General features: G+C 32.6%; 1 protein-coding gene across 2 annotated transcripts in view; it reads right to left on the reverse strand.

The window, feature by feature from the left end:
• Positions 1-311: 311 nt before the first annotated feature.
• The window catches only part of LOC140432339 (uncharacterized), a 34624-nt gene continuing 6974 nt past the window's right edge, over positions 312-27961 (reverse strand). Inside the window, exons 3-6 of one of the 2 annotated variants that reach the window (XR_011949798.1) lie at positions 24934-25309; positions 24077-24302; positions 19973-20196; positions 312-648 (exon numbers count right to left, since the gene is read on the reverse strand). Coding sequence is in view for 1 of the 2 variants with exons in the window: in XM_072520173.1 (XP_072376274.1) it covers positions 20032-20196; positions 24077-24302; positions 24934-25309 (767 nt within the window). In the remaining variant the exon portion in view is untranslated. Of the gene's footprint in view, positions 649-18459; positions 20197-24076; positions 24303-24933; positions 25310-27961 lie in introns of those variants that run through there. The other variant, XM_072520173.1, reaches the window with a different exon arrangement.

The raw sequence follows: 27961 nt of genomic DNA on the forward strand, positions 1-27961 counted from the left end.
TCATCATGGCGTTTTCAAACGCTTTCTCGTAATCAATCAGACATGCGTAGACGTCGCAGTTGACGAGGTAATACCTTCGTATTACCCTTGACAGGAAGTTAACATAGAACTCACACTTTTGTACGTGTGTCGTGGTTTGTGTACATTTTACACAGCGTGATCTTAGATAATAATATGCATTGGTGTGTCCGAAACGCTGGCCGCTTTATTTTTGTTTTTATTTTCTTGTCTTTGTTATTTTAATCAGGTTTTAGATCAACGACAAACAAGGGAAGATTTAAGGCGGGATAGACAATAAATATAGTCAAAACATTTGTAAAATATCATTTATTAAAAATTAATTTGGTTTTATTTACTACTTGATGTAAAGCAGCATATAATATGCAATGAAAATATTTTATAAAATAAAATATTTTACAAAAAAGTCATTACTTAAAAATATCTTTGGCGAAAATTACTTCATGTGTTTCTTTCGATTCTTTTTACAAACTATAAATATATATTTAACACTCTCTAAATATTATTTATTTATTATAATATCTTTGGCATTTGTATAACTCAATAAAAAAATGGCTTTTAGAATTTTTCATCGATAAGGTGAATTTTCTTTAGCTGTTCTTTGGCTCTTGTTCATTGGTCGCTATTTGACTAACAAAAAAAAAGAATAGCTATTTTATAACATTCAGTTTAAAAATGTACGTTACTTAAAATATAATTTAATTATTTTTTCTATATATATAAAACCTACAGATAATTTACAACTGTCTCTTTACCTTAGAGATACACAAAATAGTTTTGTTTATTATAAATACGTATCCCTAAATATTTCGGTTATACTTTCATACTGTACATACTGTCAAGCGCACAAAGCTCTCGAATTTACAGAAAAGGTTACACGACTCTAAAACGTAGTAGCAAAAACCGAAATAGTCCTAGCAAGGTCCAAGATGACTGAAAGAAACTGAAGAATACTATTTAGCAAGAAAATGTAATTCCTGACTCAACTTGGGTCATAATATAATCATTTTCTGGGAAAAAACGTTGTTGCCAACTTAGTTAGATGTAGTCGAAATATCTACTTTATTTTTTTTATTCATGTATATATATTATATATTGTGGCTAAACACCCCACACGGGGTTACGCCGCTTAAGCTCTCTAGATCTATGTTACGAGGTAGATCAGTCCTCATTTTCTTTATTTAATTTTTCCTGTTATTTTTCTCCACTGTTTCCTATCTCTGGTTTTTTCTCTCCATTGCCGTACGCCCGCCCTGTTGAGATCATTTGTTACTTCTTGTAGCCATTTGAGACGTTGGTCTCCCACGTCTTCTTTTACCAGCTGGTGTCCATTCCAATATTGAAAATATTGTCGTAGATGGTCCTGATCTCCATATATGTCCTAGCCATTTTACCCTTTGCTGTTTTATTTTACAAACTATATCCTCTTTAATTTCGTTTAGTAGTTCATGATTAGTCGATCTTTGTCTATATTGGTTTTCATTAATTTTTATTGGTCCTAATATTGCTCTTAGTATTTTCCTTTCTAGTATTCTAAGGTCTTCCTCTTGTTTTTTGTCATGCTAAGGGTTTCGGCAGCATACATCATAGTCGGTAGAATTATTGTTTTATATATCTTCATTTTCGATTTCTTGGTCAGTAATTTATTTGTTAGAAGTTTTTTATTTGCATGGTATGTCTTATTTGCTGTAATTATCCTTTCTTTAATTTCTCTTTCCCTTTCTCCATTGTTTGTTATTAATATTCCCAAATACTTAAACTTTTCTACTTCTTCAAATATATATTCTCCCAGTCTAGACTTTTTTCATATTTTTTGTCAAATCTCATTATTTTTGTTTTTTCTTGATTTATTACTAAGCCCATTACTTTCCCTCCTGCTACCAATTGTTTTAACATACTTTCCATTGTTTTTCTGTTCTTTGTTATTAACACAATATCGTCGGCATATGCTATTATTTGTCCCTCTATCGTTCTAAGTGTACCTTTGTTGATTTTTCTGACTATATATGCCAGGGCAATATTAAACAGAGTTGCAGATAATGAATCTCCTTGACGTACACCTTTATTTATAACAAATTCTTCTGTGTCTCCTTCTTGTGTTTTTACAGTTACTACAGTTTTGCTCATTGTCATTTTTATTAATCGTCTTAAGTTGTTGTGTATTCTCATTTTTCTCATAGCTGTAAGTAATTTCGCTCTGTTTATTGAATCAAATGCTTTTTGGAAATCTATAAAAAGCAATTCAATTTCTATTTTATATCCATAAGCTTTCTCCATAATTTGCTTTACCGTATGTATGGCATCTGTTGTTGACTTACCCCTAATAAATCCGCATTGATACTGTCCCATGATATTTGTAGTCGCTTCGGCCAGTCTTCGTTGTATTAAGGTTGACATGATTTTATACACTGTGTTTAATAATGTCAGTCCTCTATAATTATTACACATTTGTTGGTCTCCTTTTTTATGGACTGTGATAATTTGTCCTTTGTACCATTCTTCTGGCATCTTTTCTTCGTCCCATATGACTTTTATTAATTGGTATATTTTTTCTCTGAGTTCATGTCCACCATATTTTATAAGTTCCATGTTTATACCGTCTATACCTGGTGCTTTACCTTTGAGACTACTGTTTATAATTTCCTCAACTTCATCTTTCGTTGGTTTTTCTAGCTCGGTTTCGAAGTCATGTATTATCAAATATATATTCTAACGAATATATTGAATGGCGATATTGGTAAAGTAACATAATAGATTAAAAAAAACATCTAAAAATATTGAAGGATAAATTTTAGAAAACACATAAAAGCATATGAGGTAAGGTCCCCTGAAGTTTGGAGTTATTCTGGATTAGTTATAACAGTGACGTTTTAAAAAGTGATTTTCTATGACGATAAATTGCAAACAATACTTTGTTAATTTTTGTATAAGAAAGGAGTTAATAAAGCTTAGTGTGTTACAGAACTACTTTTTATCCACGCAACAACTTTTTCTAGAAGCAGCTTCTAGAAAAACCGTTACAATATGATATTAGATATATTTTTTTAAATAGTTAATAATTTGTATAATTTATGTATGTTTACTACACAAAAATGGATTTTTTAACAAGTAAAAAATAAAAATACTTTATTAACCCTTTCGCTGCGCAAACCTGATATATTCCAAAATTTTTTTGTACCCACAATGCACGAGTCGACGCTAGAGAATAAGTTTGTTTCTATGTTCATGTAAATTTTTTGCGCTATCTCAAAAATGATCGGAAGATAATATTCGTACAAATTATATTTTTAGTTATTCTAAGTGAGCTGCATTTCTCAGGCAATGAGACATTTTACAGGAATAATACGCTCTATAAAACTTGCCAGATTTTTTGAAATGATTGACAGAAAATTGTTTATAATTTGCGACTGTGAGACCACTATATTTTGGATTTTATAATATATACGGATACCAATACAGATATAAACATAAATATGAAATTGAGTGTTTCAGAGAGTTTCATTGTTTAATCCCTAATGCAACCCTATTTAAGAAAAGGGCACACTTTATATATAGATAATTGGTATTCTAGTCCATCCTTCATTTCATTTTTTCATTTCAATAAAACAAACGCATATGGAACTGTTAAAAAACATAAAGGTATGCCTCTCTTCACTGAAAAACTGATAAGTCCGAAATGTCTTAAAATTTCAAAAAACGTGCCTAGAGTGGTGCGACAAAAGAAGAATTTATGCTTACCACTAATCAGGAAGTATCCATGAATTTTACAGGAAAGAGTTATAGAAAATCTGGACAAGCAATTTATAAGCCAGAATGTGTAATTGACTATAATAAGAACATGAAGACAGTGAATGAAACTGATATGCTACTAAGTTCTGTGGAAACAGTACAGAAAACAACAAAATGCACAAACGTGTGTTCTGAATGCACACGTTTTATATATACAGGCAACCTAACAAACAATTCCGTTAGCAAATTTCCAACTGGAACTTTTGCAAGTTTGGAAGTCTGAAGTTTTTGGAAAACTTCCATAATAATAGCGTTTAAGGCAGGGGATTTGGAGATCAGTTTTAGGAATAAGTTAAATATAGTTAATTTAGAAATAAATGTTATTTTCGGGGAGACAGAAAAAAGATAATCCCGTGAGATTATCTGCTCGCCATTTTCCCGATGATATTACACCTGCGACCTTTAAGTATATACCTTCCAAGAGATATGTTGTTTGCAGCCTTGAGAAAAATAGAAAAGAGGCACAATATTGTTACAGTCAGCATTACGTGTCATTGTGTGTGGTGATATATTTTAGATTGTACCACACTGTTACAAATTTATAATTTTATAATTTACCTTTTGAAAATTTAGCCTGTTCTGCTCAAGACAGATTTATTCGCAATTTCTTGCGTACTGGCGGCACTACAAATTATTTAGCATTCAGAAGCGAAAGGGTTAATATATCGTAACTTCAAGTACAGTCGAAATATCTGGATACGTCGTTGAATGTATTACAAGTAAAATATACATTTAAACATTTGTGTATCTTTTGAGGCAAAACGTATTAAAATAAATAATTTCATTCTCTTACCAAATGTACATTTTAACATTCTACAACAAGTATTTGGTAACGTATTATCATAATTAATATACATCTAATGATTTATTGTACTAGTAACAGATTCGTTTCGTAACAGCTAGTGATCAAAGCAGTAAAATTATATTTATGTCTTACATATACAAAGAAATTGAGATATTCAGGTTATTAGGCTGCTATGTAAGTATGTAAGTTCTTAATTTGTTATTTGAAATATGCACTTACAACATGGAGTTGTATGTGTATATATACAGTATGGTGGAAATGAAAGGAATAAATTCGTTATTTCGTAAACCGGAGACTTTAAGGAAAAATCCTGAAACCCGTCGATTTTTATTTTTAAATAAGCTATTCGTAAGAATACATTTTTATTTTGACGTCATCTATGTGAGCGTGATGACGTCATTACTAAAAATTTTAAATAGAAAGGGGGGTATTGTAATACATAATTTGAAAGTTCTTTTAAATACCTATTCAGCCATATCGATATGTCTGAGTATTTGATGTTTGTAATTGTTTAAAAAAAATTATTAAATATTTATTATTACAATAAATATTTATTAAGTATTGATATGATGTATTATTGACACCCAAAAATAAATTTTATAAAGGCCATCACTGGTAATGAAATGTCTTTTTTATCTACTTTTTACCATTTTAAAAAAACTAGTTACCTTATCAATATGAACATTGATAGTTGGACATTCAAACTTAATTATCTTTCTGTCAAGTGATTAATAGTATTATTGTAGTAAACGTATTCAAAAAGTCTTTGTATTGTTACGTAAAAATATGAGTCATATTAAAAAACCTGTAAACATGTTTTTTATTCACTAATATGTTGTAGATTGTACGAGTTAATTCTAGCGGCTGGCAGAAAATTTACCTGAAAGAAAAGGTCGAAACGATGACTCGGATTGACCTTCTAGTATAAATCAGAGGGATTCTCCTGAATTCTAGGCCAGTTGTGTTTTCATATATAATAATGGATTTTTCATTGAAGAGACAGTTAATATCTGAAGACCGCGCCCGCGATTTTAATTGTTACGCTCGGCTATATAAATTATGTATTATTCTTTAAATAAATTGATATAAATTATTATGCTTTTTAATAAATTAAAATAAGAACCTTTTAATAAAGACATTGTAAATTAAATAAAGACATAAATAAATTTCATTTCAGTATCTTTGAACATGAAGCTAACTGAAACGCAAAGAATTGAAATTCTCATAATGATTGGTTACGGAGATAAAACACGTACGCAGAAAGAAGTATGTGCGTTATTTAATAATAAATACCCCCGTCGAGAACCAATTTCACAATCCACTGTAAGCAAAATTGAGAAAAAATTTAAAGAAACGGGTCATGTTAAAGACCTCCCTAAAGGTAGTAGAAAACCAATATCTGAAAACCAACAAGTAGACGTTCTGTTAGCTTTTCAAGATAATCCTCATAACAGTTCACGGCAAGTAGCATTAGATAATGACATGGACCATTCAACAGTTCTTAAACAGCTAAAGAAGGAAAAGTGGCATCCCTACAAAGTAAGTTTAGTACAAGAACATATGGAAGATGATTCTGATAGACGAATTGAATTTTGTGACATTATAATGGAACGAAATAACAGAGATCCGATGTTTTTAAAAAAGATTATTTTCTCTGATGAAGCTACATTTCTACTAAACGGTCATGTCAATCGTCAAACTTATCGGTACTGGGCTACGGAAAATCCACACTGGATGCAAGAGTACCGTACTCAATACCCAGAGAAAATTAATGTTTGTGTGGCAGTAATAGTTAATAGGTGTATTGGACCATACTTTTTCGAAGAAAACTTAACAGGTCCTCGATATTTAGAATTTCTTCAAAATTTCTTGCTTCCAGAATTGAACCGGTTGTTTCCAAACAGAAATGATTTATGGCTACAGCAAGATGGTGCGCCTCCACACTATGCTGTCTTGGTACGCAACTACTTAAACAACGTCTTTCCAAATCGGTGGATAGATCGAAGAGGAACAATAGAATGGCCGCCTAGGTCACCTGATTTGACTCCTCTTGATTTCTTTTTATGGGGATATTTAAAAAGTAAGGTGTATCAAAATAGACCACAAAATATTAATGAACTGAAAGAAAGAATACGTAATGAGGTTGTTCAAATAACTCCGGAAGTTTTAGAGAATGTTAGAGAAGAGTTCGCGGCACGCCTTTCTCATTGTATTTTAGCTGAAGGTAAACAATTTGAGCACTTAATTTAGGTTTCGTTGTATTTATTGAATAATACTTAATAAATATTTATTGTAATAATAAAAATTTAATTATTTTTTTAAACAATTACAAACTTTAATTACTTAGACATATTGATATAGCTGAATAGGTATTTAAAAGACCTTTCAAATGATGTATTACAATACCCCCCTTTCTATTCAAAAATTTTAGCAATGACGTCACCACGCTCACATAGATGATGTCAAAAATAAAAATGTATTCTTACGAATAGCTTATTTAAAAATAAAAATCGACGGGTTTCAGGATTTTTCCTTAAAGTCTCCGGTTTACGAAATAACGAATTTATTCCTTTCATTTCCACCATACTGTATATATATACCATACCATACTATATATATATATATATATATATATATATATATATATATATATATATATATATATATATATATATATGTGTATATATATAACAACATAAAATAAAAGATGTCCCAAAATTACCACAATATTTGAATTTGTTGCCTTTTTGTATGGTATATTGTACATAATGAAAACTGAATGACAGCTGACAGCTCATATTTATTATAAATGGCATTTTACAGGACACAACGGCGCGTTTTCATCGTTGAAAAATATTTAGGGAATATTAATGATCCGATAGCTAAAGTTCACATCTTTTGGTATGAAATATGGTCGGAAAAGCTGTTTTTCTAGTAAGTATTCTGTACAATACATCGAATCATTTGGTGAATTTATTAATGCTCCGAGTCTAACACTTGTCAAGATGATACAAAATTAAATTTGCGGAAATTCTCCACGACGTGTTGTCACGAAGGTAAGTATTTTCTTCATGTTTCACGATGATGAGCTCGTTATCTCAATTGCTCTACCACAGTTTAAGTAATATGTGTTTTTTAGTTTTCTTCGAAATAGAAGTAAAAATCTTCCGGTTTCATAATTTCCTCTCACATACCTCAAACGCCATTGGTGAAGCTCATCGCGCAGATTTTTTAAACAAACCATTTTGTCGGCATCAGTTAAATAAATCGTGACAATGAAACAGTTGCGAGAGCAACATTTAGCAGTAACTACCACTTAGGACAGGTTCGCATGAAAAGCGCTTAACGCGCGTTATGATAACGCGCTTCTGCAACTACCTATGTTTTATTCCGGTCGTACACATCCTAACGCGCGTTGAAGGCTGCGCTTGCGTTCGACTGTTGACAGCGCGACTTGAGATCATTGGTTTTTTTGTTACTGGTTACCGTTCAGTTGACCGCGCGCTTTTAAAGCGGACAGACGTATTTAGGGTTCGCTCAATTCGTCCAGAATTATTTATAGATGACGTTGAAAAACGTCTTACGGTATGGGACATAGCAAGTAGCGTTTATTCAGATAGGAACTCATCCTCATAGTCTGCGGAGGAGATGGTAATGAAGAGAAAAGAAGAAATTTTCGTCGTTTTTGTTGTCGGTATAAAATCGCCGTTAAAACTGTTTCTACGACCATCTTCGATAAATGTAGAACTCAAACTGAACCAGGCGGCCGCGGCAACGCACATTCAAGGCTTGACAAGCGTGCACCATCTGAACAGTATACAAAAATTTAGTGCGCAAAAATCAAGGGTTGAAAAATGAGAAAAAGGGGTACCAAGGAAAACCTGTACACTACAAAAACAAAAATAGAAGAAATTTAGTAAGTGACGAAGAAATATTGAGCAGATGGAAAGAATACTTTGAAGAACTTTTAAATGAAATTCCCACAACAGAATATGAAGAGGAAGAAGAAGTGTATGAAAATGTCGATCAAGAACGAATAGAGGAAAGACCACCTAACGAAAAAGAAATAATAGAGAAACTATGAATAATAAGAGCCCAGGAAGAGATGAAGTAACAGCTGAAATGTTTAAATATGGAGGACCAGTACTAATTAAGCATTTGGAAAAGTTGCTAAAAGACATATGGGAACAAGAAAAATTACCGAAGGAATGGACCGAAGCGACACTGTGCCCTTTTCACAAAAAAGGCGACAAAAGTTTATGCCACAATTACAGGGGAATAGCCCTACTAAATGTTGCATATAAAATACTTGCAGTATATATAAAAGACAAGCTATCTCAAAATATAGATAATGACATAGGGGAATATCAATGTGGATTCAGAAGAGGGCGCAGCACAGTGGATCAAATTTTCCTACTGCGCGAAATACAAGCAGAAAGCTACGAATATGGGAAAGATACAATGGCCCTATTCATCGACTGTAAACAAGCGTTCGATAGGATAAAGCGCAAAGAAATATACAAAGCACTACGTGAAATGGGAATTAGTGAAAAACTGATAAGAATGGTAAAAATGACACTCCGAAAAACAGAGAATAGGGTTAAAATAAATGGCGAAGAAACAGATAAGTTTGAGGTTAGTGAGGGGGTGCGACAAGGAGACCCACTGTCATCGCTGTTGTTCAGCATCGTCCTCGAAGTTACCATCAGAGAAGCTGGAATCAACAGGTCAGGACTTATATATCAAAGAAAACACCAATGCTTAGCATTCGCTGACGACATTGTACTGATAGCCAGAAGTAAGCAAGAATTAAAAGAAATAATAAAAAGATTAGAAATGAAAGCGAGAAAGAAAGGGATGAACTCATCCTCATAGTCTGCGGAGGAGATGGTAATGAAGAGAAAAGAAGAAATTTTCGTCGTTTTTGTTGTCGGTATAAAATCGCCGTTAAAACTGTTTCTACGACCATCTTCGATAAATGTAGAACTCAAACTGAACCAGGCGGCCGCGGCAACGCACATTCAAGGCTTGACAAGCGCGCACCATCTGAACAGTATACAAAAATTTAGTGCGCGTTAAGCGCTTGTCATGATGTGAACCTACTCTTACAGATACGTCATTTCTACAACTGGTTACAACCTCATTATTATTGACGTTTACTGTAACCATTACAGCTGAATGCGAATCCGTCATCAGGTTTTCTATATCTGTTAAAGTTTTGACTGAACTTATCCAACAGACAGGCAGATAAAACCCCACAAACTTAAAAAAAATCGATTTTTTTTTGTATTCCGTTCATCCGTTTTTATTAAGATTACTGTTTGCGTGAATTTTGGGACACCCATCGAATACCTCAACTCTTAATAAAAACAAAATGAAAATACCTGCCATGTTTGTAATAAAATAACTTCACATAAAACTTACTATATAATATATAACATCAATAAAACTGAAAGCACATAAAATTACACATATTTTTGGTTTGTTTCCATTGAAAGTCTTACTCTGTAAGCATTTGGTGTCGCGAAAAATACTTTTAACACTAATCAGTCTACTAGTTTGTCGATCTATAAGAGGTAAGCAGCCACCCTATTCTAATATTTACAGTAAGACAGTGAAATTTTAGGCCGTTTTTGTAATATTAACAATTTGGATATTATACAATTATTGTTTTCTAAATTTCAAAACATATTTCAATGGCAACGCGAAATTATCAAGTGAAGTCTGTCTTTTTGTGTTCGAATGATTTTTTATACTCTTCTATGTGTTTTTAAAGGTTTGCTCTGTTTGTACGATGTAAACTTTTAAAATAAATCTTAAAATTTTTATTAAACACAATAAGAAAGAAAAGTATTATAAACTTCAAGACGGCATTTAATTAAGAAAAATACATTAAGAGAAAATTAACTGTCTTAGGTAACAATTCCGATTGCTATTCCAACAGAATACCAGAACATTCCAATACGGTTCTAATGAAAAAAAAATCAAAATGAGAATAAATAATGTAAGGAAGACCGAGATAGTTAGCTCATAAATCACCAAGAATTATCTATATCTATAACAGAATTATCAGGCTAGATAATTCTGTTAATAAATTACTTTATCTGACGCGGGATCTTAAACTAAAATATTGTATGGAGTTTCAGTGGTGCCGATCAGGGAGGAGATCCTCAACAGAAATATCAACAACCGAATTTGTCTCTAGTGGAGGTGCCCTATCTCAGTTAAGCCAGAAACAATAAACAGTTGCAATTGTAACGGCCGAAGCAGAAATTGTTCCTGCTAGCGAAGCTGCCAAAGAACCAACTTTGGTTGATTAATTCAATTTCGACACATTTCAGGCTGTAAGATTGGCCCGTAATCCAGAAAATAATCGACGGCATATCAAGACACGATATTTTTATGTAAGAGAATTAGTTTCAGAAGAATTTTCTCGGGTGAAGAAGACAGGTATAGATCAAGCATTATTGGGCATACTTCTGTGGTAAATTGTTTGATTTTCAGAGTGTCATAAGGGTATACGAGAACACGTTTTGATCATTAGATAAATGATCGACTAATCAAGGGAATTCAATATTCCGTTATACATCTGCTTCATAGATTATCGAAGGGATACTAAAAGAAGTAGGCCGCAAACCCTGAATTCACTTATAACCCAGTTCTACAAACATACCAGTGGGTTAGTAAAAGTGCTTGACACACTTTTAGATAAATTCCACCAAGAACAAGGTGTCAAGCTATATGTATAGGTACTGTCTACAACTATTTAATATATACGGAAAACATTATGAGGAGAACGTTTGAAGGATGGAAAAAGGGCATCTCAATAAATAGCAGAAAGATAAACTATCTGCCCTTTTTGCGAAATGTAATCTAAGAAGAGTTAATTGTTCTCATTAGATTGGTTAACAATGAAAGTCTGCAACTAGACGAGCCCTACACTCCTTTCGAAGGGTCAAAACTGAAGTGAGGGAATTGTATATTAGAATCGCGGAGTTAAATATTTCTCCCTTTGTAAATCATTCACCACCCATAAATAGTTAGACATATATTGAAATAATTCACTTAATGCTGCGATGACATTGAAAGACTGTCGTGTATCGTTCGATAAATTTTATGAAAATTTTTCACTTTGAGTTTTCTTGGATGAATTTTTATGAAATATGAAATAATTTTTTCTAATATATTATAAAAATTTATAAAATTATCAATAAGTGATGAAGAAAAAAAAAGAATTATAGACTTTAAGAGAGCGTTGGTTGAATTAAACGCGGTGTTTGCTACAAATTCATAGAATCGGCAGGGTTGGGTAACAATGACTAGAGACGAATAAAACATTCAGATATTCTGTAAGATACAAAATGCAGACATAAGAACAAATATTAAGAGTAGTTTGCTCTTAAACAGACAAGAATAGCATTTTCGGTAATTTAGGAAGCGCTAAGGTTAAATTAACAGTCACAAGAATAGATGAGCTTCATTAAATATCCACATTATTGTTCAAATTTTGCTGTATATCTACTAAAAAAATTTTAGATATTAGGCATAGATAATCTAAAATATAAACATTTGGATACAAAATCAGTTTTACGCCATCGATAGCTTCATTATTGCGTATTTGCAGTACCATTTTCAAAAATATAATATTCACATTTACTAGTATATGTTACTACAACTACACTCTAACATTGTAACCAACAAATTCTAAAAAATATGAAAAGAACATTGTATTTAGTGTAAGAGCGCCAGCGCAGCCGCCATGTTGAAATAATAGTTTCGTACTGTTTTAATCAACAATGGCTAGGAACGCAGTATTACCTCGAAAGTTAAATCAATGATTAGATAACATCGTTAATGTTGCTTCACATATTTTTATAATTCTCGATGTCTATCGATTTTCATTACTTAGCGACATATATTAATTAAAAACATTATTGTAATGTATAACAATAGATCATTTAATATTTTAAGGCTAAAAATGAAAAATGAATATAAATTACATTTCGCACATTCTGAGCATGTTTTAATATGTACTGTGGTTGATGATTTAATATTTTTTTACAATATTGCAGACAAGGCTTTGGAAAATTTATAAAATAGTATGTATTTTCTTTTAATGGTTTATCGCGTTTATCACTCTTACATACTCCATAACGACACCACTTCGTTGTTCCTTTTCGTACAAATATCATATCGATAATCGATTAAAAAAATTAATTGAGGCACTTTCTTCTTTATTTTCGTATTTATTTTTTTTTCCACAAACTATACTTTCTTTAGCATCGTTTTATCTCAATTATGTGTTCACAGGTACTTTAACATGATTGTTTACGAAAAAAATTATGAAAAAAGGCTGATACTGACGCATGCGCACCAAAAAAAATGATGATGAAAAGGCCTATTAAAATATGTTGCTGGGTTGCTTACCCGATTTTCTGCTCGCAAATATTTGTCTCATGCTTCAGTATGAAAAAAGTTTGACGTAAGCTATGTCAAAAGTTATATCAAAATCATTAAACTGATGATTTATTACTGAGGATAGATTTATTTTATGTTCGCCGTGTTGCATATTACTAGGTGGTCTGATAAGTAACCTCCTTTGAAATAAAAAACATGTTTCTCCAGAAAATTATTTTATTTTACTCGACATAGTCTCCTTTCAGCTCAATACAACGATTCCAGCGACTTTCTATTCTGCCTTATCTATTCTCTATTATATACTCGTTTGAGCTAATGTTCATTTTTTTTCAAAGTCCTTGATTCTTGTTTGTTCAAAATAGAGAATAAAGTGATTTAATTTTCGTCTTAAAATTTATTTACTAAATTGTAAATTAAAAGTTTTTGTCATTGCTGAATTTTGAACTCAGGTCTCAATGATGTATGTGAAAAGCATCGAGTTAGAATCTATAGAGAGGGCACCACGTGACTAAAAACGACCTCACTTCGGCCATATCGTTAAGATTGTTTTGACACTTTTGACAGATCGTATATGTTTGTTTACGTTTGTTGCTTTTCGAATATTTTTAGTTTTATAATACTTTTATAGAAACTGTAATAATAATACTGTATATTGTGATAGTGCATAATAATGGTTTCTTGTTCTCAACGTAGTTGTAGTAGCAGAAGCAATGTTAATAAAAAATCTTCAGGAATAACGTTCTACAGGTTAGTATACAAATATGTAAACAAAGTAATGACCCGTACTTCAGAGAATAAATTAATAGTATTTGACTGTATTAATTTATCTTTATGTATAATATATCATTCTAATGAAGTCTGATTCATTAGAATACAAAGATTGCAATGGGCCGGACATGTGATACGAATGGGAGAGGATAGGCTACCAAAACGAGCACTGAACGCCAGAATGCAGGGAAAGAGACCAGTTGGAAAGCCAAGAAAGCGCTGGGAAGACACAGTAAGCAGCGACGCACAAGCACTTTTAGGAGTCCGTGTATGGAGAAGAGCAGCCACAGACAGACAAGGGTGGAGGCAAAAAATAAAGGAGGCCAAGGCTCATTTTGGGCTGTAGTGCCGTAGAAGAAGAGATAATATATCATATATCATGTTTTTAGTGTTTACCGCGGGATAAATAAATCATAGTTTATTAAAAATGTATTGCACTTTTTTAGATTATGATTAAATCTTCTGAATAACTAGTCATATTTTTATAGTAGTTTTAATATTATTGAGTCCGGCCATGATCCCACCGCCATAATGGTATCATCGTTAGCCACGCCTACCTACGTCGTTTGTAATACACACGTTAATATGCTCATAGCTTCTCCATAGATTCTAACTCGATGGTGAAAAGTGAAAGAATGAATATATTACTGGATGAACTGGTCATCACGAGAGATCAAAATTATATTTACTCATAGTCTCCAGATTGAAGCCCGAATATTTCAGATCGAATTTAATATTGTTTAAAATAACGTTCTGCGTTGCCAGGTGTACGATAATTATCGTTTTATACTGTAACGAACAAGCTAATTTCGACGTACCACATATAACCGTTGCATCTCATAGCAATGATGACATATCACCGAATATTCCAAATGTACTGACCGAGGTACGGAGAAGCGGCGTTCATACAAGCGAGAATAGAGGTGGATTACTCCAGATAATTCTAGAATTAATGTAACTGATAAGTACTGTAAGCTAAAAATAAATAGATTTATATAAATTACAACCACTCGTTTTATTAAACAGTACGATAATTTTAACGTCAAATTTTGTCAACATTAACAACATGTATCTAGCAAATCAGGAGACGCAAAATATTAATGATTTAGACGATGAATTGAAACAGAATTTTTACGAAAGACGCAGGCGTTTCTTGATTACAGTTGGTAGGTAAGTAAAAAAAGAGTCCAGTCATGGGCAAGATACACATTCTAAATAAAAGTCGGTTTAATTAACAGTTGCCAAAGATTTTTACCACTAATGTAAAAATTGAGCCGAATTTGTAATCCTCAAGACCTAAAAACAATGCAAAAGATCGATGACGAATGGCGGAAACTTCAAAAATAATCCTCTATTTGCTAATTTGAGTAAGTTTGCATTGTATGTGTTAACTTTACCTCATTCAAATGCAAGTTGTGAAAGAAATTTTTTTAAAGTAAATTTAATAATGACAAAGTGCAGGAACCACTTGGTAACAGACAGTTTAGATGGCATTATGCATTCATTCCAATCAGTTTTCAACCAATCAACCAATATTCAAAAGGGTTGTGTCAATTTTCTTCTTCTTCTTCTTCTGGTTCCTATCCGTTTCGGATGTTGGAAATCATATTGGCAATCATGACTTTGCTCGCTGCGGCTCGAAACAGCTCCGTTGAGGTTTTCTTAAACCATGTTCTTAAATTCCGCAGCCATGATATTCTCCTTCTACCGGGTCCTCGCTTACCTTTGACTTTACCTTGCAATATAGACTGCAGCAGGGAGTAACGGTGCTGATTTCTCATAACGTGTCCCAGATATTGCAATTTTATGCGTTTGATCGTAAACACAATCTCTGGTTCCTTCTTCATTTTTTCTAGAACTTCCTTGTTCGTGATCCTTGCTGTCCATGATATTCTCAGCATTCTTCTATAAAGCCACATCTCAAATGCTTCAAGTTTTTTAATAGTGGTGTCTGTAAGCGTCCATGCCTCCGCCCCGTACAACAACACAGAGAAAACATAGCATCTCAAATGTCTCATTTTTGTATCTAGGGATATGTTGTGACTTTTGAAGATGGCGCTCATTTTGTTAAAGACCGCTCTTGCCTTTCCTATGCGGCACTTTATTTCCTGTCAATTTTACACCGTCTGAAATAATGATTAAAACTATCAATATAAACAATTTATACAATAAAAAATCTGATCATTAACTGAATAGTATGCTTAATAATATTTTTTTATTTTATATAGAATATGATAATTTGAACAAGAGCATACGAGTTTCTGACTTCGATGACCTGGCAACGCTTCGTTACAGAAACATAGCTATGAAACGAATTGGTTTAGTGGCTCCGCCTACTGGTATCGATATATAGTTTTAAATGAGTTTCTCTCACTTCCCACCGCTAAAAGTGAATACCCACCTTAAATGGTTTCCGATAATGTATACGCAGTAATTAATTAAATCCTAAAGGCATTCAACATATCTAGACCTAAGTGTAATATTAAACCCACTGGATAGGTATCTTTTTTGAGAGAAGAAAAATTCCTAAAATGCATTCAACCTATCTAGGCCTAGATGTAACATGAAACCCGCTCGATAGTTGTAGCTCGATTGCAACTGTTTTGGCATAAAACAATTGTTTAGCTATAAGTCCAAGTTGATAAAGCAAGTCCCAAAACTTTTTATTCCATGATAAAAATAATGAGAAATAGTCTAATACAATATAAATAAAGCTAATTCATTTCAATTCGAATTCGACCGCTAGGTTAATTAATAGACTTGGTTAATAAATAGGTATTAAATAGTCTAGGTTATTTAATGTGGGTTAGACTTTCTAGAACACATGTTTTTTGAGATCGCAGCGCCCTAATCAGCAAAGGTGGTTATTTATCAGACCAACAAATAAAATAAACGAAGGACCTCGCAACTATCCTTATGGAAAAGCGGCCCCGGTCAAACTAAATCAAAGTTTGGTCAATGATAGTTCTCAGCGCGTAGATTAAAAAAGCAATGGGACCTAGGTCTAAAAAACTATTATTCTGAAGCTACAGCATTCTAAAGTTATTGGATTCAGATGCTCAGTGTATGTTAAGCGTACTTATTCACAGTTAAGTGGAGACAAATATTGATTTTTGAAAGAACAGAGACATATTTTCTTGATGCATATTTGCACGCTGAATACGAATCGGTAGTCAAAAATAGATGAATCGTATTTTAGTCTTCAGAAAACCGCCGAAAAGTCACCGAAAAACTGAAGAACAGCGATATAAAATGTGTTGCTAGAGCGACTTAAGAATTATCATATTTTGACAAATGCTGCACTCTTATCCAATACCAGCATAGCTGCAGTTCCGCCTTATCTTCAGAAAACTATTGAAGCGTCTTCAGAAAACTGAGGAACAACCACACCGACAAGTGCTGCTAGCTGCGAGAGCAAGTGTCACTGCCGCGATTCTTCATTTTTTTTATTAATATAATTCAGCGTTTTTTTGAAAATCAAATGGTGTTGTAGTCAAGCTGAGGTCAGGTGTGTATTCTGCATGCGTAAAAAGGTTTTTCCTCAGTTTTTGAAAGCGCTTTAGTAGTTTTCTGAAGATAAGGCGGAGCTACAGCTATGCTGGTATTGGATAAGTGTGCAGCATTAGTGAAAACATGATAATTCTTATGTCGGTCTATAGATAGTGCAAACACTCCTGACCATGGAGCTGCGCGAAGGCAGAGTCAAAATTCACGTTAAGGCAGAAAGGTTCTATTGTAAGTGGAATTATACCGTGTCTAGTACAGTGCGTTTCGCATGGAAGTGGGGACTAAACCAAATTTCGTCTACTGCGTGTTTGCACTATCTATCAGTTTTTCCAAGATTTTTCGGCGGTTTTCTGAAGACTAAAATACGAGGCATCTATTTTTAATTACATATTCATATTCAGTGTGCAAATATGCATCAAGAAAAGTGTCTCTGTTGCTACAGCCTGAAAAAAGGCTGTAGCTTCAGAATAATAGTTTTCCGACTTAATAGTCCCATTGACTTTTTTAATCTACGCAATGATAACTATCATTGACCGAATTTTCGTTTAATTTGACCGGGCCGGGTTTAGACTTTTCGAATTTAACATTCTAATCTCTTATCTTAAATCTCTGAATCTAATCGTACTATCTAAATGTAAAATCCACAAGGAAACTAAGTTCCTGTAGTTGGCTGTATACCATATAATAAAGAATTTCCAATAAAATCCTTTATAAAAAGGTATATAAAAAAACCCAGTCGGGCTATGTTAAAAAGACAAAACGTTTTCGGAATAAGTATTCCATCATCAGTGTCCTAAAATATTTAACCACTTAATTAAAAAGAACATGAACTGATTTAAATTTTGACTAAGGTTAATGTGAAATGTGGTTAATACTTACAAGTTATTACATGAATGTAGCCACTAAATATGAGGGTAAAAACCCTTTAAAAATTACTATATGAAATTTAGTTTACATTATGTCTTGTTTAAAATTAGGATGGTAAAGTTACCGTTGGATTGGTAACATGGCGACATATGACTCTACATTAATTTTTACCCTCATATTTAGTGGCTACATTCATGTAATAACTTGTAAGTATTAACCACATTTCACATTAACCTTAGTCAAAATTTAAATCATTTCATGTTCTTTTTAATTAAGTGGTTAAATATTTTTAGGACACTGATGATGGAATACTTATTCCGAAAACGTTTTGTCTTTTTAACATAGCCCGACTGGGTTTTTTTTATATACATTTTTATAAAGGATTTTATTGGAAATTTTTTATCTAAATGTACTTATTTAATAAATAGTACGTATATAAGTATATTATACTTATCTGTTTTTCTGTGAAATTATATTATGATTTTGATAATTAAAGGATTGTAAATGAAATTGTCAACTCATTAAGAAATTTTTTCCACAATTATAGTAATTTATCAGGTTAGGTTGTGGAAATGAAAATAACAACTATTAAGCGACTACGACGGTGTATAACTGATTTTTCAATGAACGTTCTATAGGCAATTGTCATTATGAATAAAACAATTACTATTTAAAAATGTTCTTAAATAACAAAATTGGGATTTTTTTTAAACATATCAATATAAAAATTAACTTTGGTATAGAAATCTTACACTTAATGGAGACATATAAGTCGTTGGTATATTTTTTCATTAATGTTTAGATTAACTGTAACTTCCTACACAATTTAGAGCCAATCAAATAAAAACTGTGTTAATGTTAGTTGTAGTTTATGTACAACATATAGAAAGAGCTATAAAAAAACTGTAGTTATAATAAATAAACAAGATATGTATATTTTAACCCTAAAAATAAAAAAAGATCTTAATTTGTCATGCTTTTGACTACTATTCAATAATTTTTAACCACTTGGACGGTTTCACAAGGTTATGTACAGGATTTCTGAGAAAATTTAACTCAAATAAGAATTTTGTCATATAAGGTTTTGTTACGCCACATGTTTGGCAACAACGAGAACTTTTAACATGTTAAATTAGTATTGTATGTATGTATGTATGTATGTATACATGTATATATATATATACATATATATATATATATATATATATATATATATATATATATATATATATACTAGAGTAATATGTATAATTTTAGTATTTTAATCGGTTTATCTGGTCCATTTTTTATCAATTTTGGGTTGACAGAAGCGTCACCGACAAAATCAATAAAAATTGCCAAACCTACGGGATTCAAAACCATTTTTACGTGACTCTAAAAACTTTCTTCGTTTGTCAGACTTAACACCAAACGACAGAATATTGTAACAATAGTTTTGCTCTTAATTTTTTGTGAGTACAATATTTTAATACGTACGAATTTTACATGTTTCGACAACTGCTATTTTGTCTCTGGACAATGTCTTTGATTTTTATTAATAAAATTAAAATAAATGTCACAAGGACAAAATAAAAACATATTGGGAGCTTGAAACATATTGAGAGTAGCATGAAACCAAATAACTTTAAAATTTGAACTGTTTAATGTATAAACAATTTTAATGATCCAAGTTGTGAACATTATGGGGAAGTTGTGTCTTCCCATTTATCTATTAAACTGCAGTATTACATTAAACTGTATAAACTGCTATAACTTGTAGGAAATTACTGTTAATACCATATAAAAAGAAACAAAACGCACCTTATCGATTGTCTTATAGACAAATAAATACAAAATACATCACAAACCATCGATTAGGTTCAATCACTTATTGAACTATTATAGTTGATAGTAGAATTGTGCCTTGTTTTCCTGCACCCTTCTTCTACTGTCATACTGGGGTTTATTGACTGTGATAAAGCTGTCGTTTTCTGAAAGTCGATTGTTACGTATTTTTCTTTTATACTAGGGCCTTCTGGAATCGCCTGAAAATTTACAATACAGTGGAGTGAAATGTATTAAAAAATATAAACAATAAGATGGGTAAGATGGGGATAAGATGGCTACAGTAAGCCTACGCCAATGGCCAACCAGCCAAACATTTAACAAATAAATGGAATTATGACGACTTCTAATTATGACGACGACGATAAACAAAAAATTTAGATTTTAAATAATTAACTGAACTTTCGTTTCATATCTATAGATAACAATAAGAATATTCATGCGCATCGGTTTTTTCTTTAATTTTTTTTATTAATCAATCAAAACAAAAAAATCACGAAAATTTGTCCAGCAGTACCACTTTGTTCCATATACGCATATAAATTTCAAAAACGAAAGACAAAAAAATTACAGGCTATTTTAAATATGAATTAGATGTGGAAGATATACAGTGATTACTTATTTCATTTTAATTTGACTGATTGTTTAATCATTTATAAGATTTAAAATATTAAAAGATAAACAGTTAATGAATTTAATAAAAACAAAAAGTTTCTCCCCGGAGGAGAATGTTCAGCGTGAAAGGAGAGAAAGTGACTACTACACTACGAATAATATACTAAGAATTGACATTAGCAATGTAATAGTAAATTTCTTCTTATTCCTTTTATGTAGATATGACTCTGTCTGTTTTTCAATGTTCCTCCAGTAAGCTATCGTTCCATCGTTTTCGTGGTCTTCCTTCTGATCGTCTTCCTATTGGGAAACCGCCTGTTGAAGTTTTTACTACTCTATTTGTTGTCATTCAACTTATATGATCATTCCATTCTACTCTTTTATTTCTTACCCAGTCCTTGATGTTTTCCACCTTGCATCTACGTCGTATATCTGTACTTCTATCTCTGTCCCATAGTGTTTTACCATAAATGTTTTTAAATGTTTTCATCTCTGCTGTTTCTAACATTATTTTTGTCCTTTCTGTGTCAGGTCGTGTTTCTGCCGCGTATTTCATTATTAATCTGATGACTGTTTTGTAAATTCTGCCTTTCATTTCGTTCCCGATATTTTTATTTCTCCCTATTGTTTCATTCAAGCAACCTGTGTCTCTGTTTGCTCTATTCACTTGATCTTCCACTTCTGTTTCAAGCTTTCCGTAGCTAGATAATGTGATTCCAAGATATTTAAACTCCATCACTTGTTCTATTATCTGACCTTCCAGCTCCAATTTACATCATCTTAGTAAATTTGCTGTTATAACCATGCATTGTGTCTTTTTTGGGGAAATTAACATGTAACCAAAAAACAAATATCATTAAAATCGGTACAGTTGTTCTTGAGTTATAAATGTTCTAACACGATTTACGACTGTGTTTTATATATACTGGGTGACAATCATGAGCCGGATGTTTTTAAAACGCATAGTACGAATCTTGAGGGAATGAGAGTGGGGCAAGAGTGCCGTTACTACCTCTGTAGTAGTGTGCCATTTCAGTAATGTCAGTAAACATGGAGCAGTGGAGGGTAGAACATCGCACGTTTGCATACGATACGTTTATCCGAAATGAAGAATCAGTGATCACTACGCAGCGGCTTTTTCGCACTCACTTTAATATTGGTAGGCGTGGAGCGGTTCCATATTACAAAACAATCTTAAAATGGATAAAGAATTTTCGATAAGCAGACAGTGTCATGAATAAAAAGCAACAAGGTCCGAATAAAACAGTAAGAACTCCTGTAAACATACAGCGAGTGAGAGATGCCATTTTCAGAAGCCCTACACGGTCCGCCCGAAAACATGCAATTGAGCTAAACATTAATCGGGAATGGTTTAGAAAAAAGTTGCATAAGGGCCTAAAATTTCACCCCTACAAATTGCAGATTGTCCAGAAATTAATGGAAAGAGATGTTGAACAACGTGAGGATTTCGCCACGAGGATGCAAGTTCTTTTGGAGGGAAACTTAGGTTAGCATCTTCTAATGAGCGAGGAAGCTCATTTCCATTTGGACGGAACCGTTAATAAACAGAATTACAGGTACTGGGCTCCTGAAAAACCACAAAAACCCAAAACAAAACCCATATTTTTTCGAAGAGGCTGGCCATACCGTAATCGTTAATTCTATTTGCTACGTTGACATGTTTTAAATTTTTTTTGGTTCCAGAACTACGCAGAAAAGGGATAAACCCAAGGAATGTGTGGTTTCAGCAGAATGGTGCCACGGCACATACTGCACATGCCACAATGAATATTCTCCGCAACCTGTTCCCAGGACAACTCATTTAACGTTTCGGAGATTTGCCGTGGCCTCCAAGGTCTCCAGACCTGTCAATTTGTGATTTTTTTCTATGTGAGTATTTAAAGAGTCGTGTATATATGCTAGCAAGCCTAGTAATTTGATCGACTTGAAGAACACAATTCGCTAGGAAATCCTGACTATTGATCGAGCGATGTTAGAGCGTGTTATGGAGGATTTCATAAAGAGGATCGAAAACTGCATCCAACGTGATGGTCACTATCTTGATGACATTATTTTCCATACTTAATTAGATTGTAAATGGCATAATATAAGCTGCATTTTAATGCTAATAAAATTGTATTTTCTTGCAAATTTCTTGTGCACCATTTAGTTCAAAATCGTCCTATTGCCAATTGTCACCCTGTATATGGATATGGATATTTGTAAAATAGTGGGTTGCTGTTTTTAAATCGTTTAAATATATTAACGAGTGGCGTAGTTGTGCAAAATTTATAGACTACTAGTCTTCCAAAATTTTGGTTGTAATACCGAAAAATAAACTGTAGTATTTGGAGAAATAATAATAATTTTGGAGTATAAATGGTGTGGGTAAGGTTTCAGCGAAAAAGCAGTTCGTTATAACAGTAATACACAGACAAAGACCATTTGTAGACATACACAAACAGAAGATAAGTCATAAATCACAGCTAAATACTAGCAGATAGAGAAACGAGTCACGTTCAAAATAATTGCGACGTTACCAAACTGACTCAAAAATCAGGAAAAAAATATCAATAATAAATTACAACCTTAAAAGAAACTGAACATCCCAGAAGTTCAACTAAGTGAAACTCTATCGTACAGGCGTAAAGAGACATGTTAGTGATGATACATCAAATTATTATCAAAGAAGAATACCAAATAACAGAAAAGAGAATTAATGAATGAACAAAAAGAGACTAGAGGTAAGTAAGGTAAGAGAAGAAAATTAATTATTGAGGAAAGAAGAACAAGCAATAAAAGAAAAGGACGAAGATATCAAGAAGATTAAAATGGGATAGTTCCCAGTGGTTGGCTGTATACCAGAGTTGAAAATCTTTTACAGTCAAGTAAAAAACTTCCACACTAAAGGGTATATTTGTTTAAAAAACATTAAAAATGAAACATACAAACGAATTACAATTTCTCAAAACGGTTTTGGTCCTATCAGACCATCATCAGTAAAATATTGAGTACTTGCTAAATAACTTATTAAATTTACATATTACAGATTGAAAAAATTTAAATTATTGCGACACATTGTCGATGTTAATGGATTTAACAAAAAGGGAACATATCGGTCCTTACTCGAAACACACCCACTTGTGGGTCTGACAGTAGTCAACAGCCAACTAATTGATTATGATCTCAATCATTTTCACATTCTTATCACATGGTGGAAGCTATTCGTGGTGCAAAATAGATATGAAAATTAAAAAGATAGCACTAGAACACATCCCTATAACATATTGTAAGTAGACAACGATCATCATCATTTAAAAAATGGCTTCCACCATTGAGAAGAGTTACTTTCGACATCAATAAATTTTCGCCATTCTTAGTTGCGTCTCAATTTCTCATACAAGCACACAAAACAAAATGGATGAGCAAATTTATAAAAGATAAAAATTTATAAAAGAAACTTACCTGGGGTGACTTAACAGTCCCGTCTCCACCACCGTCCAAATCCAACTCTGCATAATTTACTTCTTCTACAACCGGATGTTCGAGATTAACACAAGGAACTAGAGGCGTATCTGGAGGTCGAAGGGCCTCTAATTCTTCGACACCGATGTTAGCGTAGCAATGGCGATCTTCCAAGTCTTCTGGTACAGAATGGGGCATCTCAACATTCATATATACATGAGATGTACTAAAAATACCAATTTTATAAGATAAAAATGTTTACAGTATGTAATATAAATATTAATATCATTAGTATTGACACTCTGCTGAGAAGAAGTAGAAGCAATTCTTATTTATCATAAAAGAACTATCTAACAGTTGAAGTACCAGAATATTCCCCAAAACTAGACAAAAATTGAACAATTAACCCCGATTTCGGACAACTTGGTCAGAAAAATAATTCTCAGTAAAAGGAGTATATTAAGTAAGGAGTCTTCCTTTTATTCCGGTATACTCTTTATGAGTACTAGAAACCAATTCGCTAAGGATTTTTGCTTAGTTGAGGAGATATGTTGTGGAATGCAATTTTAGATTCCCCATGTCTCTAATAACATCTTTATCAACGTCAGTTTAGCCTTGCAATTCTTAGAAGGCACAGATTAAAGCAGAAATCTGAATTTGGTTTCGAAAAATTAGTTTACGGATTTAATTCTCAGTAACTGTAGTAGTTCTTTCTTCATGTAGATCGTCTCAGTAATTGGTATATACTTATTTTCTATTTCTTCCACTATCCAGCTTTGTGGTGTTTTTGATAATACATAAACGTTCAGCAAAAATTATCCAAAATAAATTATTGTTTGAACAACAAATATACATACCTGACATCCCCAACTGTATCAGCACCACCCATGTTCATATACTGCTGAAAACTAACACTGTTCTCCACCCCTATACTATTGGTATAAGTTGGTTCAGGTATCAAGCTGCCTCTCTTGTTATTGTTATGCTCAGTGGATACATCACTTAAAGGTGGAGGCGACAATGTAGGGCTCAATGGACCGTTGCTACCCACAGAACCAGGTCGACTATTTCCAACAACTGGTCTGGTTACAGGTGGTACTGATACCGGATTCAGGTAGCCCTCAGTTTGAGCTTGGAAGTGAGCATTTGAATTTGGTCTTCTAGTAACTAATATTTGGCCATTGCTGGCATGGACGTCATTATGGTTAACATTTGGATCTTCTGTTACGTTGCCTAAAATCCATATAACAGATATAAATAATGCCACAGAAAACGGCGAGAAAGATTAGCAATGACTATTAGTAAGAGTTTTAAAACTGTAAGTGTATATTTGAAAATAATGAATAAATATATATGACAAAATATGAAAAACATATTTTATACTCTATTTATGAACTCAGTCTCGACTGTCTAGTCTTCTTCTTCCTCTTAATTTAGTTCTTAAGTCCTGTGCATTCTTACAACTAAGTCTTGGGATATTAATGTCCAGACTTGTACTATCGTTTTGGAAGTCTCCCAGGTGGTGTCGATGTATTGGGTTTTTCAGATCTTGCAATTTTTGTGAGCCTCTCGTCGTCCATTCTACTGATATGGTCTCTCCACTCACTGTGTTTTTATCTAGCTCAGGATATCCCAGATGTCGCATTGTTCTTTTATAAACCCACTCCATTTTTGGTCCCTAAGAGTATAACCACCAATGGATATCAGCGTTCTCATCTCAGTTGTCCTTAGGAGCTTCTTGGTTGCAACTGTTTCTGTTCTGGTCTCAATCGCATAGGTTATTACTTTTCTTACGTAGGTCTTATATATTCTCACTTTACTTCCTACGCTCATGTGCTTGTTCCTCCTTGAGGTTTCTGCTAGTGGTAATGTTGAGTTCTAAATATTTGAAGTTCATAACTTACAATATCATAAAACGCCACTGGTTTGACATGGCGAATGTTAGTTTTTAAAACCATTGTGCATGCGTCGATAGATAGTATTAATAATATACATGTATTATATATATATATATACATATTATATATATATATATATATATATATATATATATATATACTTATATATATATATATAAAAGATACATTTTGTCATTTTTCTAAAATACAAACTTTACTTTAATCAACGTAATAACTGACGAGCTAATAAGGGGCTTCAAAACTTCGTCAGAATAATCTGACACTCGCCATCTTTGTCAACCCTTTTGACTCATTTATTTATTTAAACCTCTCTTTCACTTTATCTTTGATACCATGCATTTTTAACAGCTGGGAACGCTAAATTGCAATCATTTTTTCTCAGGCAACCTTATATCATCATATTTAAAAAAATTAGCTTTAATTTGATATAAAAAAACATGCATATGTGTCATGAGCAGCGTATTTTATTTAAAAAATAAATTAACGAAATTTTTGTTCAAAAATTAATTAAGTACCATTAATTTAATTAAAACTATTCGAGCCATTTTTTGACTGGCAACCTGTCATCAATGTATTCTCCTATTCTTAAATGTATGTAAAAATGTGACTTTGATTAACTACGTTATGAACATAGTGACTTTGCAGTGCGCTCTGATACTAATATAAAGGAATATATAATAAGCCAACTAGATAAAAGACATAAAAGGAATAAACAGTCATGAAGAGTTTAAGAGAGAAAATTCTATACAGACTTGACAGACTTAAAACAAATTTCTCCAGTCCTCTACAAATTATTAGAAAGCTCCCAAGTTGTTGCAAGTACCAAATCTGAAGTGTATATTCATGAAATGGTAATGCTTTTTAAGGAATGTTTCAAAGTTAGGCAATATATAAACATTAAATGATATAAGTTTGGTTTCAAATTATACAAATTATGTATAAGGGGGGATCCATCTACAACTTTTTATTTATATTGTGACAATAAAGCTTACAAGAGTTTTACACCTTCTAAAGTTATATTTTCCCTGACATATAGTCTCCTTGACCTTGATGGACATATCCTATATATGGATAATCACTACACCAATGTTTATTTAGCTACTCAATTGTTATAATGTTACAAATATTATGTAAATGGTACAAAAATTTGGCAATTCAACTAACTTTTTGTTATGCACAACTAAATAATATTACTGTACAAAGTGGCACAGAACTAAATCTTAATAACCCAATATAGAGGACTTAGCTATAACTTTACTATGTGATCAAGATGATATTGAACTATTAACCAAAGTATACATTTGTTAGAAATGTTCAGGAAGAAACATTGTAATGTTTGCAACGCAAAAACAAAGACAAAAGGGAAGATTATTGCTACAAAAAATATCCTAAAACAAAGTGACATTTTTTTTGAGTATGTATTGTGAGAAATACTTTCAAATTTGTCATTCAATTTCTTCTTCTTCCTCTTTATAAACAATTCTGATTGTTCATTGGCGGATTGATACCTCTATCGAAGGTTGCCACTTAATCTTTTACGGGTCATCCATACTTCTTTTGTACGGGCGTCTGATACTTCTTATGTCGATTGGTGATTTCTTCATTGGTGATATAAGCTTATGTGGTTATTGCATTCTTTTTTCTTTTTAGTGTCCATTCGTTTATACACTACATTACATTTTCTTATAATGTCTTCACTTCTCTTTTAATCTATCAGCGTGTTTCTTGTAATTCTTCTCAGTACTCTCATCTCTACCCTTACCAGTAGCCTTTGTGTTGTAGCTGTGTCGGGTCTTGTTTCTGAGGCATATGTCATTATTGGTCTTACACTGGCTTTATAAATTCTTGACTTCATCTCAGTGTTAATGTGTCTGTTTCGCCATATAGTGTTATTAAGGCATCCTGCCAGTCTACTTGCTTTTTGTACTTGATCTCTCACTTCTCTGTCCAGGTCTCCATAGTTGGA

The sequence above is a fragment of the Diabrotica undecimpunctata genome, chromosome 1 (genome assembly GCF_040954645.1).
Source record: "Diabrotica undecimpunctata isolate CICGRU chromosome 1, icDiaUnde3, whole genome shotgun sequence".
Taxonomy (NCBI): Eukaryota; Metazoa; Arthropoda; class Insecta; order Coleoptera; family Chrysomelidae; genus Diabrotica; species Diabrotica undecimpunctata.